General features: G+C 32.7%; 5 protein-coding genes across 5 annotated transcripts; 4 read left to right on the top strand and 1 right to left on the bottom strand.

Annotated features, from left to right (window-relative positions):
• Positions 1 to 442: 442 nt before the first annotated feature.
• On the top strand, positions 443 to 2,483 carry LOC125835824 (transcription factor SRM1-like). Its single transcript, XM_049514928.1, has 2 exons — positions 443 to 907; positions 1,925 to 2,483. The coding sequence occupies exons 1-2, from the start codon at positions 531 to 533 to the stop codon at positions 2,178 to 2,180; spliced, it is 633 nt and encodes a 210-aa protein (XP_049370885.1). The 5' UTR covers positions 443 to 530; the 3' UTR covers positions 2,181 to 2,483.
• Positions 2,484 to 6,626: 4,143 nt separating this feature from the next.
• LOC125835826 (putative germin-like protein 9-2) lies at positions 6,627 to 7,253 on the bottom strand. The gene has a single exon (XM_049514929.1). The coding sequence runs from the start codon at positions 7,251 to 7,253 to the stop codon at positions 6,627 to 6,629; it is 627 nt and encodes a 208-aa protein (XP_049370886.1).
• A 2,356-nt stretch (positions 7,254 to 9,609) lies between these two features.
• Positions 9,610 to 10,236, top strand: LOC125835755 (putative germin-like protein 9-2). Its single transcript, XM_049514850.1, has one exon. It carries the CDS (start codon positions 9,610 to 9,612, stop codon positions 10,234 to 10,236), a length of 627 nt encoding a protein of 208 aa, XP_049370807.1.
• A 1,351-nt stretch (positions 10,237 to 11,587) lies between these two features.
• Positions 11,588 to 12,214, top strand: LOC125835756 (putative germin-like protein 9-2). Its single transcript, XM_049514851.1, has one exon. It carries the CDS (start codon positions 11,588 to 11,590, stop codon positions 12,212 to 12,214), a length of 627 nt encoding a protein of 208 aa, XP_049370808.1.
• A 1,741-nt stretch (positions 12,215 to 13,955) lies between these two features.
• On the top strand, positions 13,956 to 15,691 carry LOC125835757 (putative F-box protein PP2-B12; the record flags this gene model as incomplete). The annotated part of the gene is made up of 4 exons (XM_049514852.1): positions 13,956 to 14,267; positions 14,745 to 14,863; positions 15,139 to 15,361; positions 15,488 to 15,691. Coding segments are annotated over 4 exons (849 nt in total), but the record flags the coding sequence as incomplete, so codon positions are not given.
• Positions 15,692 to 19,215: the final 3,524 nt, after the last annotated feature.

The raw sequence follows: 19,215 nt of genomic DNA on the forward strand, positions 1-19,215 counted from the left end.
TAATACAATGAAGAAATAATAGTAAAGTATTTCTCAAGAAGGGTGTAAGAGAGAATTAGGCCAAATAATTTGACAACGAGAGAGTTGCTAGCTATAATTTTAGATCTTGAAAAATAATTTAAGAAATAAGTAATTAACGAATATAAAAATGAATAATAATTAATTTTTGTTCATATATTTAAAAATACAAAAAAGTGAAAATGTTACGAAACTATATAAAACATGAAAAGAAAATAAAAGTACAGAGAAGAGAGGAACTTCTTATTCCTAACTTTTCTCCAAATGAATCCACGTAATTGATATTCACTGAAATATAAATACGTTTGTAATAAATAAATATTTTTTAATATAGTGAACAAGTAAATGTCGGAATAAATATAATTTTTTTTTAACAAAATGAATTTGTTTCTATATATATACTAGGGTGGATTGGGTCATTTTTACCAAATAAAAAAACCTCCTTAAATTCCTCACCAAAAACCCTTTCTTCTTTTCAAACTTATTTTTTAATTTAATTCCAAACAAGAAGGATGATGTATCCGGCGAACAATCGGTGGCTGATCGGCGAATCACCGGCGATGATTCATCCGAATTCTACATGGACGAGATTTGAAGACAAGTTATTTGAACAAGCTCTTGTTATGTACTCTGAAAACGATATTGAACGGTGGCAGAAAATCGCTAATCATGTTCCGGGAAGGACGGCGGAAGATGTTATGGCTCACTATGATGCACTTGTTCATGATGTTTTTGAGATTGATTCAGGGAGAGTAGAGCCGCCGAGTTATCCTGATGATTTGTTTGATTGGGAATCGGATTGTAAAACTAGCCAGATCTCGTTTGGGACGAACAAGAAACATGAAGTTGAGAGGAAAAAGGGGACTCCATGGACTGAAGAAGAACACAGGTTTGTTTTTTGAAGTTTTGTTTATAGGTTTTGATGTGAATTTTGTTGGGATTTTGAAAAAGGGGTTTTGGGGATTTGAAATTTTGGGAATTAATTCTTGGCTGTGAAAATTGTGAGTATTTGAAAGTAGTTTTTGCTTGGATTAATTTGACTTTGCATGGAATTTAAGAAAAGATACACTTTTGAATCTTTATGGAGATAAATTAAAATATGTCAAATTTTCGAAAATGTTCTTTAATCTTATGGGCTTAAAGTGAATAGTGAGATTAAACAGTTGCTCAAAAAGGTAATCTTTTTTAGTTGTGTGATTCACTTTGCAAATTGTTCAAATGGTAGAATGGATAGTGAGTACTGTATAAGTAGTACTAGTAGTTGTGTAATCTATCTTTGTTGAACTGATTCAAATAGAATGAAATGGATTGTGAGTATTTCGATCCGACTTGCTTGAAATTAAGGTGGAGTTAATGGTTGTTGTGTGATCCATTTTGTGTAAACAATTTAGGACATCAATAACATATCTAGTGAAATTCCACAAGTGGGGTCTGGAGGGGATAGAGTGTATGCAACAGACCTTATCCCTACCTCGTAGAGATAAAAGACATTTCCAATTAAGTGCCATAGAAAAATATAGGTGAGTTTGGTTCGGGCGTGGACATTTTCTTATACAGATGGAGACATTTGGCATCCTTATGAATAAGTTAAGTGAGTGTTTATGATAAGCATTGACAAGTTCTTATTGTTTATTACTAGCTTCTTTGAATGAAGTTAAAAGGTTTTTGACTACCCGTGGTACGGCTAATATAGTTGTAGAAAATTATGAAGTTCTATGAAAAACTTTGTTGAATTCTTCTTCATTGTGTTAGGTGGTATTTGTCACACATAAAAAAAAAATATAGTACTAATAGATCTAATTATATTATTCGAGTCTCGAGATATATGTTGACTTCATAAGATAGTTGGAATTGTTATTTGTTTGGATTTGATGCTGACTTAGAAAACCATGGCTTTTTGTCATAGGTTATTCCTTATTGGGCTGGACAAATATGGGAAGGGTGATTGGAGAAGCATTTCAAGAAATGTAGTGGTGACGAGGACACCGACACAGGTGGCCAGTCATGCTCAAAAATACTACCTTAGACAGCAGTCGATGAAGAAAGAACGTAAAAGGTCGAGCATACATGACATTACCACTGCAGTGGATACGAAGATGGTGCCACCTCAAAACAGTCTTCAGAATCAAGGAGCTTATCAGAATTTCAACTTTCCCATGTAGAGAGACATGAAAACTAGGAATATCTGTAAATATTATGGTCATATGGAATCTATGTGTTCCAACTTGTATAGTTTATTGTTTCTAGCTTACAGTTGATTTAGGGGATTACCTAGTGAATAGAAGCTTAGTCGATAGTTTCAGTTACTGCTACGAGCTGAATCGTTGTACTTATGGATGGCATAAGTTGAACAACCCATGGAGGTTTACATGTAATTAAACAGAGTTTAAGGGAAATCATTGGCGTTTTGGTTCCAGAACTAGTTTATGTTAAGTTTGTGCCGTATATTTGGAAGTTTAAGTATTCTGCTGGATTTGTTGCTTGGTGCCTTGCTCATCCCCGTTTTGCTACGGATGGGAGCTAATCTTATCTTTTTTCTTCTAATCTTTGTTTTCAACATTTGAGGTTACTCTTTTTTTCACTTGTGTATGGTGTGACCTTGTTGTTCTGGAGGAAGCTACCAGCCAAGCGTTGGACCGGATGATCAAAAGGCTGCTATCATCGCTCCCAGACAGAAGAGTAAGTTACCTTGCACCATTTTACTGACACTATCAATAGATAGTCTTGTATTTTCTTTGTATATTCATGTAAACTAGTAATCATTTCGAAGTATCATACCTGTTCTATGTTTGACGTTTAGAACATATAGAACACATTCTCGTTTGATCATCAGTATACTGAACCAGTGTCTTTGTAGTGGTTGGTGATTGGTCTTTCATTTCATCAAGTTGATAATAGTGCCTTCGTAGGCTAATGATTTGGACGCAAAGATGATCTGAAATTCATGTGTTTCTCCTAATGGAATCCTGCGTCGTTCTAGAGATCCTTACCTTGATGTTATGTTTTCACTGTTTAAGGCAGCAGAGGAAAGAACCACTGATAGTTAACCTATCTGTTTGAGGAACAAAAGACACCATTGGGTTATTTGGAGAAAGAAGGAACAACAAACGCTTTGAACAACATACCCATATTGCGTGTACGCAAACCTTATCCTACCTTTAGCAGACTCTCAGATCAAGAAAACGGTTTTCAAAGTACTGACAACAAAAAAGTAGAAGCTGCAACATATTCTAAAGTATAAACGTCTCTACTTCTTGACATTTACACTAGATTGAAAGATAGGAATAGGAGACATTTTTTTGTTCATCAATTCTTCCAGAAAGTGCAAGACCAGAAACTATACTTGTGATATGCATATTTTGTATTTGCTGGACTCATTACTTAACAATTCAGTTGATGGACCTATAGGAAACATACCCCAGAAAGGTAGGTGTAAGGTCTACGTACATTCTATCCTCTCCTAAGACCCCACTTGTGAGATTTTATTCGGTATTTGTTACAAAACAATTAAGTTAATGGTCTATAGGAAACAATCTCTCTACCCCACAAAGGTAGGTGTGAGGTCTACGTACATCCTACTCTCGTTAAAACTCTACACATGAAATTATATTGGGTATGTTGTTGAACAATTCAGTTTAAGACCATTTCCTTGTTTTCTATGTTGCCCACCGTTGGTCAAACGGGGAAGTAAGATCTCTTGGCTACTTACAAAATGAATGAAGAGAAGTAGTCTTTTCAGATCCCTTTATTACGAAATGCGTTATCAGAAACATATCTTTGTAGCCAAACTAAACTATGGCCTCACTAAACTTCTCAACTGCATCCATATAGGGCTTTCTTCTATCTACGTACTTTATGTGACTCCACTTTCATTCCATATCCGGGTCTTATGTGTAAAAAGGCCATAAAACTACCACGAACTTTAATGTAGTCGAAGGGTTGTTTTGACTCCTTTTACCTCTTCCTCACACCATATTAGCGATAGTATTTTTTTTCGATTTCCCACCTGGTGTTTGATTCTCGTATTGGAGTCTCGATTAATTTGGATTCGTGCCACGTTTTAGTGATAATAGATGGTCAGCATTTGCTGCTACTGCTAGTGAAAGTCAGACTGCTATGATTTCTTTTTGTTAAAATTACTTTGTTAAATCTGAAATTTTGACTAGCACAATGGATTCAAAGCTAGCAATTCTGATGTTACTATTTGCATGCTAATACTGTTTTTTTTTTTTGCTAGTGGTTATCTATTAAAGAAGGAACCGCGAAAGTATGATCTAGTGGTAAGTGTGCAACATGAGATATGTGAGTAGGTGCACGTCATGGGTTTAAGTGCTGCCACATACAAAAGCTTGATATTTAAGTGGAAAAAGGTAGAAAAACCGATCCATCAATCGAGTTTATAACCATGTTTTACAGGCCTTGGGGGATTTTTTGGTTATTTAGAAAATTGAAACAAAAAGGAAAATTAGGATCTTTCCCATATTTGGCCCCCATTTGTTTTGACATGATACATAAATGTACCCCTTAATGTCTCAATTGATATATATGTCCTTCAACTTTAGATGTACATACAGTAGACATTTAAATAGGTATAAAGTTGATCAGGTAGATACATACGTCCTATGTGAAAGGGCACGTTTATGTGTTCTGCCTTTTGTTTTGATTCCTTTAGGTGTTGTTTATATTAATTAGATATTAATTGAATGATTCAATAGACCCTTTCAGCCTGGGAAGGGGTAAGGAAGTAGAAATTATTTTGTTTTTTTCTCCATTTTTCTAGTACAGAGTTCTACTGTTAAGTCACCAAACTCTCAAGTATTGAATTCTCGAAGAACAAAGTAATCTTTAAAACATGGGACAGATATATAGCCCTTTGGCTACATGTTGATCTGAATTCATAATTTTCGATAGAGTATAGATACATATATGTAAAAACCTATTAAAACACCAAGTGATATTAGATCTGAATCTATAATTTTAACAGTACACTGAATACAATGCATTTTAAAAAATTGAACCTATCAAATTTAAATCCTAAATCCGCCTCTAGCAATTGCTGCTGCTAGTGAAAGTCAGACTGCTATGTTTTCTTGCTGTTAAAATTACTTTGTCAAACCCGAAACACAGCTAATAAATGGATTGACTTTGACTTTGCACAATGGATCTTTTAGAGACACATCTATGTAAAATAGTTGACTTTGGTGTATGTATATATCTGTCAGTTTATTGCTTGAGATGGAGGATGTATTCAATAACTTATCTTAAACTGAATTCAAAGCTAGCAATGCTAATATTGACTTTTTAAAGAAAAATCTAGTGGTAAGAGTGCAACACGTGATGTGTGGGTAGACGCATGTCACTGCTTTAACGCCTCCCACAAATAGAATCCTGATGTTTAAGTGAAGAAGGGTAGAAAGACCAACCCATCAATGTAGAGTTAAACATGTTCTATTGGCCTTGGGGATTTCTCAGTTATTAAAAATATTGTAACAGAAAGGACATTCATTACAACAAAAGATATATTCAGTGGCGATAGAGTTTCTTGCTGCAATTTTTTTAGCAACAACTGAGTTTATGTCATTGTATCCAGTGTCGCTAAAGCCTTTAACGACATTTATATAGAGTGTTGGTTATAAATATCATGTTAATTATTGCTGCTAACTATAATATAGCGGCAATTATATTATTGCTGCAAATCCTTTTATTTGTTATAGTGATTGGTAGTTATGACTAATTGAATGGTTCAACAGTGTCCCTTTCAGAATGAGAAGGGGTAAGAAAGAAGGAATTGTTTGCTTTTCTCCTCTATTTTTCTAGTACAGAGTTCTACAACAACAACACATCCAATGTAATCCTACAAGCGGGGTCTGTGAAAGATAGAGTGTATGCATATCTTACTCCTACCTCGTGAAGGTAGAGAGACTATTTTCGAAAAAACAGTTATACCATTAAGTCAAATTCATCAAGAGCTTTAAATGCCTTTATGATAGCTACAAGCTTTTCTTGATCCCCCTTCCCTCTCTTATCTCTTTGCTATGGAGGTCAACATATGACCTTGTCAACAACTTGCTAATAAATATATGTAGACTGTAACTATATCACACTAAACACTTTGGAACCAAAGCAGCTTTTACAATAACATATCCAGTGTAGTTTCACAGATGAGGTCTCGAGAATATAGAGCGTACGGATCTTACTTTTACCTCGTAGAGATAGGGAGGTTGTTTCCGAAAGACTCTTAGCTTTAAAGTTGGACAAACTACTAATGAATTCTCCCCAAAACTAAAGTTTGACACTCACAAAAACAGAACAATGAAATAAAACCAACTAATTTTCTTGATCTAACATGTTCAATACTTGACTATATTAAAACAACAAATATACTCTTAAAAAATGATAGTAGTACAATATGTGGGGACAAATGTAGCCTTTTTGACTACAGAATAATCTGAATCCATAACTTTCGACATGGAGTATAGAAATGCATCAAGAAACACTAGATCTGAAACCATAAGCTTACACTACAATGAATACAATGCTCAGAATCTTAAAAATTGAACGTATCAAATTTAAATCCTGAATCCGCCTCTGACAACTGGAGAGTGATATCAGGGTGTTGTGGTTGCTTCTTTGATCTTCTTAATCGTCTTAACATCTGTCTTAAATGACTTAGCAAGTACCAATTCACTAATTCCACTATTAAAAATTGATGATGGCAATGTAACAGTTCCAGGACTAGCACTACCAAGAGCAGCTACACCAACTGCTTTTCTCTTATAATCAAAATTATACTGATAATGTTGTAGTCCTTTAGGAAACAGAAAAATATCCCCTGCTTTTAGTCTCTGAGTATACAGAACACCCTTCGTATCGACAAAACCAACCTCTAAAACGCCTTCCAGGAGGAGGAAAAGTCCAGTTGCGCGGGAATGGTAGTGAGGCGGGTTCACAGAACCTGGTGGGAATTGAAGCACAGCTAGTGACACTCCTTGACCATCAAGAACTGGAAACTCTGCCTTTGTAGCCTTTGTTGTAGTACATTTATCTACTGATTTTTGAAATATACCGCGCATCGCGGTGTATGTGAAGTAATTGCCATCAACAGAGGTTTGATTTTCAGGGGACGCGAAATCTGAAAGGATGTCCGGATCACTTGCTATTGTTGTTCTTGATATGACAATTGTAAAAATTGAAATTAGAACTAATAAGGATGATTTAGTGGAAATCCAGGCCATGTTTTATTTTTTTGTTTTGATGAAAAAAATGTTTTCTAAGTTGATAATTTTTTTGATGGTTAACATGTTCAATTTATAGTGTGTTGTAAGTAGCATACCAAAAAATTTGTATTATTTGGACTTAAATTGAATAAGTTAGTTGCTGATAAAGTCAAATGATTAATTCAATTGAGCAATTTCTAATATTGTAGGGTATATATTATCAGCTGTATTTCAAAAAGTTTCAAGACTTATTCAATTTCGACTTAAATTGAATGTGTAAGTGTACCAGAAACAGGTACTTATTAAATTTGATAAAAAGTTGAGAGGTGCCGCCCTAATAAATGTGGTGGGATGGATGAAATCGTTATACTTTTAAATGAGAAGACTTGAGTTTGAGCTTTGAAATGAATTTCGAATATCAAATGATTTTATTTAAAAGAATTGCTAGGGACATGAAGTAGTAAAGGAAATACTCATGCATAATATTAGTAATATATCATCACTAGAAGCCATATAGTCTGTTTTTATTTATGGCATGGTAAGAAAATTAGTGGATATATTTTTCGAAAAATACATCAAATTGTGATTATAAAGCAACAATTACAACAATAGTTAATTCTTATGAGTGCTATCTAGGAATGGTAAACTGTAAGTAGATTTTACCCCTACTTGATGGAGGTAGAGAGGTTATTCCCGAAAGATATTGGCTCAAGTGCACCAAAATTGTGATTATACATGTTTGATCGATAAATACTATTACTCACTATTATGTATAAATAACACGGGTGAATTTAGGGTATTGGGTCCAGTAGACCCTATATTTGTATTGAGAAATTCATCAAATGTATAAATTTTATTTATTGAAAATTCAAAAACAAAGTAAACTCTTGATCCAAAAGCTTCAAATCAATAAGTAATTTTATGTAGCAGGTATAAGCATAGCTTTCTTTGATACTTTCTACTTTACCTAACCTTAGTTTTTAATTTCTTGGCTGTTTCAAGAATTATTCAAGCAGTTGCCATGATGAAAAAGAAATTGTCCTTCTATTGTTTTGACAAAATATTTAGTCGCACTTGATATTTACGTCAAATATATAATTTATGTTACGTTTATGGATATTTTTACTTTTATTTGTTACTTCGTTTGATATATGAAGCATTGTGTGCGAGTAAGTATGGTATGATATTCAATATTTTAATATCTCATTTTTTTTAATTAATACTAAATATTGTACTGAATACTAAATGCTTTTGATGTGGAGTCGATGTTCCTCCTTGGTTGTGTGCATTTTTATGAAGTTGCATGCATGATGGGATGCTAGTTTAGAGTCCTTTTCTCTTATGATGTCTTGAATCTCATTCGAGGACGAATGATCCCAAGGGAGAGATAATGTAACACCTTGGACTTGAGAAGGGCCATGATAGCAGTTTTCAGGCTTCTGGTGCCATCCGATGTAGGCTAGCCACGACACGTGGACTGAGCCACGGACCGTGGGTCTGGTCCGTGGATTGGCCACAGAGCAAGGTCCAAAGGACCCCAAACCATGGCCGGACCAACGGACCGTCATTGGGTTGAGGGTCCATGGTCCATGACCCCAAAATCTAGTTTCTGAAACAATTGACGGACGAATAGGACGGACTGTCGGTCAAACCACGGTCCGTCGTCCTGAGGTGTCGTTAGGGGCAGCAGTTATTTTCTTACGGACAATTGAGTCTTTTCCTAATTATTTTATTCTAGAATTACGTGCACAATGATCATCAAAATACTAATATCAAATTGTTTGATTTTAATATGATAATTCAGTATTTATCAAAATATGCACACCATATACCCGTGTTGAATATAGCTGCCCTCTAAATATTGTATTAAAATCTTATATTTAGCCAATTGTTTTACCTATTCTCAATTCTCACAAGGGAAGTCACTTTTTGAAACTCGTTTTCATAGAAACGGTTAAACAATCACGTATTCAGTGTAATATCACAAGTAAATGTATGAGGAGGGTACAAACCTTATCCTACCTCTACAAGGTAGAAAGTTTATTTCTAGGAATCTTTCAACTTAAATTAAGCATGGCAAACAATTTGAATATTTTTAAAAATATTTTAATCGACCAAACATAAAAAAATTGGAGTGTATACGCACACCCTATATTTTGTCCTTTCCTCGAGTTATTAACAATATAATATTTATCATTATGCAGCGTTATAATTGATAACAATGTTTAATTTTAAATCATTGAATGAATCGTTCAAAAGCAGTATAACCACTTTCATATTGAATAATATTTTGGTGTGCTATACAACACATTATAAATTAAACAACTTAACAATCAAAAAAATTGTCAAATTAATCAAACAAAAACAATCAAACATGACCACAAATATCAAAAAATCTTCACTATTCCTTCTTATTTCAATTTTTACAATTGTAATATCGACAACAACACTAGCAAGTGATCCAGACATCCTTTCAGATTTCACGTCCCCTGAAAACCAATCCTCTGTTGATGCCAATTACTTCACATACACCGCAATGCGTGGTATATTTCAAAAATCAGTAGATAAATGTACCACAACAAAGGCTACAAAGGCAGAGTTTCCAGTTCTGAATGGACAAGGAGTGTCACTAGCTGTGCTTCAATTCCCTCCAGGTTCTGTGAACCCGCCTCATTACCATTCTCGCGCTACTGGACTCTTTCTCCTCCTGGAAGGCGTATTAGAGGTTGGTTTTGTCGATACGAAGGATGTTCTGTATACTCAGAGACTAAAAGCAGGGGATATTTTTGTTTTTCCTAAAGGATTACAACATTATCAGTATAATTTTGATCATAAGAGAAAAGCAGTTGGTGTAGCTGCTCTTGGTGGTGCTAGTCCTGGAACTGTTACATTGCCATCATCAATTTTTAGTAGTGGAATTAGTGATTTGGTACTTGCTAAGTCATTTAAGACAGATGTTAAAACGATTAAGAAGATCAAAATAGCAAGCAAACAATCTTGATGTTTTAGCTGAGGGTCTTTCGAAAACAGTATGGTGTGTGCACAGATCATTCTCCTCAGACCTCCCTCGTGAGATTACACTAAGTATGTTGTTGTTTTATATCTTTGTTGTTTTATGAATTCAATGATTAGTTAGTGAAGTATATAGGGTGTGAGCTCAATAAAATTATTTGGCTCAAGTGCACCAAAATTGTGATTATACATGTTTGATCGATAAATACTATTACTCACTATTATGTATAAATAACACGGGTGAATTTAAGGTATTGGGTCCAGTAGACCCTATATTTGTATTGAGAAATTCATCAAATGTATCATTTTTATTTATTGAAAACTCAAAAACAAAGTAAACTCTTGATCCAAAAGCTTCAAATCAATAAGTAATTTTATGTAGCAGGTATAAACATAGCTTTCTTTGATACTTTCTACCTTACCTAACCTTAGTTTTTAATTTCTTGGTTGTTTCAAGAATTATTCAAGGAGTTGCCATGATGAAAAGGAAAGAGTCCTATTGTTTTGACAAAATATTTAGTCGTACTTGATATTTACGTCAAATATATAATGTATGCTACGTTTATGGATATCTTTACTTTAGTTTGTTACTTGGTTTGATATATGAAACATTGTGTGTGAGTAAATTTAGTATGTGAATATGGTATGACGACATTCAATATTTTAGTATCTCATTTTTTAAATATAAATACTAAATATCGTACTGAATACTAAAAACTTTTGATGTGCACAATGATCATCAAAATACTAATATCAAAATATTGAATTGTTTGATTTCAATATGATAATTCAGTATTTATCAAAATATGCACACCATATACCCGTGTTGAATATAGCTTCCCTCTAAATATTGTATTAAAATCTTATAGTTAGCCAATTGCTTTACCAATTCTCACAAGGGAAATCACTTTTGAAACTCGTTTTCGTAGAAACTATAAAACAACAATGTATCCCGTGTAGTACCACAAGTATGGGTATGAGGATGGTACAAACCTTACCCTATCTCGTAAAGGTAGAGAGATCGTTTCTGGAAAACTTTCAACTCAAATAAAGCATGACAAACAATTTGTATATTTTCTAAAATATTTTAATCGACCAAACATGAAAAAATTAGACTATATACACAACCTATATTTTGTCCTTTCCTTGAGTTATTAACAAGATAATATTTATCATTATGCAGCGTTATAATTGATAACAATGTTTAATTTTAAATCATTGAATGAATCGTTCAAAATCTGTATAACCACTTTCATATTGAATAATATTTTGGTGTGCTATACAACACATTATAAATTAAACAACTTAACTATCAAAAAAATTTGTCAAATTAATCAAACATGTTCACAAATATCACAAAATCTTCCCTATTCCTTCTAATTTCAATTTTTACAATTGTCATATCAAGAACAACAATAGCAAGTGATCCAGACATCCTTTCAGATTTCACGTCCCCTGAAAATAAATCCTCTATTGATGCCAATTACTTCACATACACCGCGATGCGTGGTATATTTCAAAAACCATTAGATAAATGTACCACAACAAAGGCTACAAAGGCAGAGTTTCCAGTTCTTAATGGTCAAGGAGTGTCACTAGCTGTGCTTCAATTCCCTCCAGGTTCTGTGAACCCGCCCCACTACCATTCTCGCGCTACTGGACTCTTTCTCCTCCTGGAAGGCGTTTTAGAGGTTGGTTTTGTCGATACGAAGGATGTTCTGTATACTCAGAGACTTCAAGCAGGGGATATTTTTCTGTTTCCTAAAGGATTACAACATTATCAGTATAATTTTGATTATAAGAGAAAAGCAGTTGGTGTAGCTGCTCTTGGTGGTGCTAGTCCTGGAACTGTTACATTGCCATCATCAATTTTTAGTAGTGGAATTAGTGAATTGGTACTTGCTAAGTCATTTAAGACAGATGTTAAAACGATTAAGAAGATCAAAATAGCAAGGAAACAATCTTGATGTTTTAGCTGAGGGTCTTTCGAAAACAGTATGGTGTATGCACAAATCATTCTCCTCAGACCTCCCTCGTGAGATTACACTAAATCTGTTGTTGTTTTATATCTTTGTTGTTTTATGAATTCAATGAGTAGTTAGTGAAGTATATAGGGTGTGAGCTCAATAAAATTATTTGGTTTCATTTGTGTTTTTCTTGTAGTATTTTGATTTGTTTTTAGTCCTCCTTTGTTCCTCGGAACCAACAAGAGGTAGTATAGAAATATTCACATGTTGTCCATCAATTACGTCTTTTTGTCTGATTTAGTTAGGCCTTGACTCACCCTTTATGAATGAATCTTGCGGAGGAACCGTTATAGTCAAAAATCCATTTCTAAAAGAAATACATTGAACAAGAAAGTTAAGGAGTTTGTTACTAGTTAAATTCTATTTGATATTATGTTATGTATGACTAATACATGAAAAATTATGATATTAGCAATGTAAGAAATTATAATGCATGCACTAACGTAATTTTAAAAAAATAGGGATAAGGCGCAAGTATCCCCTAGACTATAACCGAAATCTCAGAGACACACCTTAACTAAACTAAGGTCTTATTACCCCCGAACCCATTTTTTTTTGTAATTTTGTACACCTTTTTAACTTACGTGACATCCAAACATCTTCCACGCGCTTCAACTACATGGAGGCACAGAGTGTGCTATGTACGCCAAAAGGTGTACAAAATTACAAAAAAAAAATGAGTTCAGGGGTAATAAGCTCTTTAATTAAAGCTATTCTCTGAGCTATCAATCATAGTCTAAGGGATACTTGTGCCTTATCCCAAAAGAATACAAATATAATTGCTCGTTAAAATCTTTTTCGCATTAAATCTATTGTATTTAACTATTTGTGGAGAGGATTTTGTGAAGAATTTTTTGATAGAAATTATATAATGCATGACATTTAAATCAAACATTGTATAAAAAATAATATCAGCATAAATAATATCAATATAAATCATATTCAATAACAATATTCAATTAACATTATTAATATACACAATATTTCACATTATTGTGCACTCCAGATATACCAAACCGTCCAAACAAATTATTTCTACATTACGTTAGGGTCATTTAGTAGCTGATTAGAGTTATATAGATATCAATAATATATGAATTAGTTGGTTAGAGTTATGTAGATATTAATTTTACAAGAATTAATTATTCATGTATTAAATATACATATCTTAATTATTCCATCTTTTATCCTACATATAAAATAATATATAAAGTTTCTAAATTGTCGACCAAGTAATTAACTAATTTTCTATCTACTTACCAAACGTCATATAAATTATATGAAAAATAATATATGAATAACTTATTTCTTATCCCACAAAAACCAAACATCATATAAATTCTAGGAAAATTAACATATGCATAAACTTATTTCTTATCCCGTCACCAAACTTAACCACAAAGAAAAAGAATTATAGAAAAATTGATAAATGCATAACTTATTTCTTATCTCACTACCAAACTTGACAATTAGAAGGAAATCAAGAAATTTATTCATGTAATTGTTTATTTACATAACGCGATAAACGATTAAATGTTCATCTAATAAAATTCCTAATTTTTCTCCGGAATAGACATTCAATGGAATACAAATATGTTTATAACTTATTTGTTATCCCGCTACCAAACTTAACCACACCTATAAATATGAGTAGTAGCATGAATTACGTGTCGGCTAAACACACCCAATGGAGAAAGAGCAAAGCGAAGAAAATGAGAGCAATAATACTCGTCCTTGTCTGTCGATGCTACCAGAGGGATGTATCGCCGAGATCTTCGCCTTTACGAGCCCGCCGGATGTTTGCCGCTTTTCCTTAATCTCTACATCTCTCCATTCTGCCGCCGATTCTGATTCCGTTTGGGCAAAATTTCTGCCGTCCGATTATCCGTCCATCATTGCCAAATCACCGACTCCGATCCCCAATTTCCGATCGCTCAAGGATGTCTATGTTTATCTCTCCGATCATCCAATCTTAATTGATGAAGGTCGCAAGGTAAAAAAATGGAAATCATATTAACTTGCTGCAATTTATCTACTTACTGGTTATCTAAATTGATATCAACATTTGTATTCTCTTCCTTGCAAATGTCGTGAGAATTGAACGGAAAATTGTTTGAATTTTTTTTTTGAAAGTTGTATGTAGTCATTTGCTGAGCTGAAATGGTGAATCCAAAAACATTTGTATACGCTTGTCATTTTTTGCGTCAATTGTCGAGTACTCGCAACCACAAAAAATCATGCTCATTAGTCATAATTCGTTACCATCTTTGAGTTTTCCTTGGGAAGAAGGCTATAATTAAACTTGAAATTAGGAGTAATTAAGCTCGTCATAATTTACGCGACTACCTCACAAGCAACTGCTGCTTCGTTGCTCATTATCTTTATTATGTTACTATGAGCAAAAATGTCTAGTTTTCATCTTGTTCTCTTTCATCTGTCTACTTACTGTAAATAGTCTGTTGTACAACAGACTTTCTCACTGGATAAATGGACCGGAAAGAAATGCTACTTCTTAGGTGCAAGAGATCTTAATATAACATGGGGTGATACGCCAGAATATTGGGAATGGACTTGTGTACCAGAGTCCAGGTTCGCCATTATCTTATTACTAATAATTGAAGCTTCGTGTCAATATTTAACTATTTTGGTATCATATTTTCTTGCAATCCTGCTTCGATTACTTCTCTTTTGAGCTGAGGAAACAATCTCTCTACCCAACTAAAGTAAGAGTAAGGTCTGCGTAGATACCACCCTCCTCTCCAGACCCCATTTGAGAGATTATACCAAATATGTTATTGTTGTTGTTGAATTTAAAATGAAAATTTTGTAGTTGAATTGAAGCTATCTATTGATTGTGAAAACAGGTTTCCAGAGGTGGCTCAGCTGAAATTTGTAAGGTGGCTTCAAATTTGGGGCACAATAAGAGCTGGGATTCTATCACCACTGACATCCTACACAGCTTACTTTGTTTACAAGTTGGGAGATGATTCTTATGGGTTTGATACTAGACACATGGAAGTTTCAGTTGGAATTTCTGGTGTTGAATCTGCAAATGGGCGGATTGCTTTTTTGCATCTGAATCCTCAATTTATACCTGTGGATATGTACACGTCACCTTATACTCCGCCCTCCCCTTATATAGGGTACTGTTGGGTGGGGCCTGGTTGGCCTGGAATTGATTATGATCCTCCCGAAGATGTTGATTGGGATCATCATCCTAGTAACTTGAAGCTTGATAAACCAGTTCCTAAACTTAGAGATGATGGCTGGTTTGAGTTGGAATTAGGTAATTTTTTTACTGAAAATGAAGATGATTGCATCGAGTTAAGAATTGAAGATGTGAAAACTGGTTGTACAAAACGAGGCCTTATTGTTGAAGGAATTGAGATAAGGCCAACAATTGCTTAACCATTTTACTGTTGTTACTCAATTCATTTAGTGAACTACTTGGTTTTGCCTTCTGAGGTTCTTTTCTTTGCTGTAATGAATAGTATAAATTTTGAATTTTATGATACATGGTGTTACCGGGCCTTACATATTTTACCAATCCATTATATTTTTTTAAGCTCCTCTCTATTCTATATGTTTCACGAGGGTCTATTGAGACTAATTTTCTATCTCTATAAGGTAGGGGTAAGTTATGTATACAAATATTTATCTCAAAATTCACCAGTCAGTTGAATGACTGTCTCAAAAGCCAATCCTAATCAAGCCAACAGACTGGCAACGTTTTGCCATGGCTGTGGTATATTGTTAAGAGGGGAGAAAGAGGAGGATGCATTCTTAGTGTTGTATATTTCCATCCTTTCAGTCAAGATTTTCTGTTACTTGAATGAAATTAAATCTTGTGAAATTATATTGAGTATTTAATGGTATATTATATACCTTGCTAAGAAACAAATAGAGTATTTTTTATTTATTTCTGGTCCTCCTTTTTCCTCAGAACGAACAAGATGTAGTATAGGAATATTCACATGTTGTCCATCGACTACATTTTTTTACCTGATTTAATTTTTGTGAAGGAACCTTTATGGTCAAAAATTCATTTCTAAGAGAAATATATTGAACAAGAAAGTTGAGGAGTTCGTTATTAGTTATAAACTCTATTTGATATTATGTTATATATAACTAATACATAAAAAATTGTGAAATTAGGAAGCAAGAAATTGTAATGCATACACTAACGTGATTTAAAAGAAATACAATTGCTCATTAAAATCTTTTTACGCATCCAGTCTATTGTATTTAGCTATTTGTGTCTATCATATTTAACTATATGTGGAGAGGATTATGTAAAGAATTAGGAATTATATAATGCATGTGTTTCAAATATACCAAATTAAATATTGCAAAAGAAATAATATCAGCATAAGTAATACAAGCATAACACATACTTCAACAACAATAATCAATTAATATCACTAATATACATCATATTTCACATTACTGCACCCTAAGGGGACGTTTAGTAACTAGTTAGAGTTATGTAAGTATTAGTAATATATGATTTAATTATTAGTGAATTCATTATTATTTTATGCATGTATTAATTATATAAATATTAATTATACATATATTAATTATTTCACCTTTTATCCGCATATTATATAATATACAAAGTTTCTAATTTGTCAACCCAATATCATATTATAACATTATTAATATACATCATATTTCATATTACCTCGCCCTAAGAGACCGTTTAGTAACTGGTTAGAGTTATGTAGGTATCAGTAATAAATTAATTATTAGTGAATTCATATTATTTTATGCATGAATTAATTATACAAATATTAATTATTCATCTATTAGTTATATATATATTAGTTATCTCACCTTTTATTTTGAATATATTATAATATATGAAGTTTCTAAATTTGTCAACCCAATATCTTGTTGGGTTCAACTGGACTGCTCTTCGGTCTTCCTGAATCACCGAGCGTGAGTCCTTCTGCTCGAGCGCATTTTTTCTTGCCTTTCTTAGTTATACATATATTAGTTATCTCACCTTTTATTTTGCATATAATATAACATATGAAGTTTCTAATTTGTCAACCCAATATCCTGTTGGGTTTCAAAGAGATTAGGGCGTCATGCGGAAACTTATAATTGCAAATCATATGTCGATAAATTAGACGACACATAAAACTATACTAAAAGCCATAATATTATTATTTGATATGATCAATTGGCCTACATAATTTAAAACTAATTAAAAACATAAAAATTGTAGAGAGAAAATCTCCCTTTAAGCAAAACTCTCTAAACGACTACGTTGTAGATTATATTGTGTTTTTTGGTATGAGAAGGTGGGTATTTAATTTATAGGATTCCAGACTTTTCCTCTCAGGAAAGATTAAATCAAATATGGAAGAAAATTATATTTTCCTTTCAGGAAAAGTTAAAGCATTTATGGTAATACTTTGACTTTCCTTCTAGAGAAAAATAAACTTCAAATAAGGTAAGAAAATTAGGGTATAAAAACCCTAGAAAATCTCCCATTTTGGCTTGAATTTTTTGAAAAAATAATCTTGATCATCTTCCTTCACACAATCCTCATGTATCACTGTTGCTTACAATGATCTAAAAATTGATATGAGTTAAAAATTAGAGTCATGTGTTAAAAGTTATGAGCAGAGTTGAAAGTGGAGCTCATGCGTTACAAGTAATATGCATGAGTTGAAAGTGGAGCTCGTGCATTAAAGTAAGATGCATGAGTTGAAAGTGATGCATGAGTTAAAAGAGGAATTCGAGCATTAAAAGTTTGTTGGGGTTGAAAGTTGGAGCCCATGTGTTAAAGTAATCATGGGTTGAAAATTGATTTTGTTTTAAAGGATGAAACAGCAGGATTGTTGAAAATATATCTGAAAATCCTCTCCACATGTAGTAGCATAAAAACCTTCATTATCATCACGTTGATTGCAAATTGATCTGAAACTGCTTTGAACATGTCTTTAACTTTGTTCCATTGGATCATTGAACATGTGTTGTGATATCATACCACTTGTTGAGTTCGAAAGTGATTAGAGCGTCATGCAAAAGTTTACAATTGCAAATCATATGCAGATAAATTAGACGACACATAAAACTATACTAAATGCCATAATATTATTATTTGATGTGACCAATTGGCTTACATGATTAAAAACTAATTAAAAGCATAGAAACTGTAAAGAGAAAATCTCCCCATAAAGAAAACTCGATCTCTAAACGACCCCTAAGAAAGAATAAATCAAATATGAAAGAAAATTATATTTTTACTTTCACGAAAAGTTAAAACATTTATGGTAATACTTTGACTTTCCAAACCAGAGAAAAATAAACTTCAAATATAAGATGAGAAAATTAGGACAAAACCCTAACATATCCGACTAATTTTATATATAAATATCTAATTTTATATCTACCTATCAAACATCATATAAATTATAAGAAAATTAATATATGCATAACTTATTTCTTATTCTACTATATTATAAAAGGGAGTTTAGGCCCAAGTATAATATATAATATTCAAGATTGAGACTTTTCCCAATCTTCAATATTATATATTATACTTGTGTGACTTTTAAAAGGGAGTTTATGCCCAAATATAATATATAATAATCAAGATTAGATATATATATATATATATATCTCACAAATGGAAAAGTCTCAATCAAGGAAGCAACATATATCATTTACAAATGACTTAAAAAGCATTAAAAATTACAATAATTACCAATTTAAAATATTTAAAAGCTATATAATAAAATAGGTTGACTCTCAGAATTCTATCAGGCTCACATATATTGAGATAGAAAAAATAACACATATCATTTTAAAATTACCAAAAAAGTATTATAAATAATAATAATTAACAACTTAAAATATCTAAAAAACATTTTAAAAGGATTGATTTTGTAATTTTATCCATATCACATAAATTAGGACAAAGTGAC

Source organism: Solanum verrucosum, unplaced genomic scaffold, assembly GCF_900185275.1.
Source record: "Solanum verrucosum unplaced genomic scaffold, falcon-dt-bn FXZP01000128.1, whole genome shotgun sequence".
In the NCBI taxonomy this organism is placed as follows: Eukaryota; Viridiplantae; Streptophyta; class Magnoliopsida; order Solanales; family Solanaceae; genus Solanum; species Solanum verrucosum.

Excerpts from the sequence above, each read along its gene's own strand:
- LOC125835824 (XM_049514928.1), top strand. The coding sequence starts at position 531 with ATGATGTATCCGGCGAACAATCGGTGGCTGATCGGCGAATCACCGGCG. Across the intron at positions 908-1,924 it reads TGGACTGAAGAAGAACACAG|GTTATTCCTTATTGGGCTGG; the intron begins GTTTGTTTTTTG and ends TTTTTGTCATAG.
- LOC125835826 (XM_049514929.1), bottom strand. The coding sequence starts at position 7,253 with ATGGCCTGGATTTCCACTAAATCATCCTTATTAGTTCTAATTTCAATT.
- LOC125835755 (XM_049514850.1), top strand. The coding sequence starts at position 9,610 with ATGACCACAAATATCAAAAAATCTTCACTATTCCTTCTTATTTCAATT.
- LOC125835756 (XM_049514851.1), top strand. The coding sequence starts at position 11,588 with ATGTTCACAAATATCACAAAATCTTCCCTATTCCTTCTAATTTCAATT.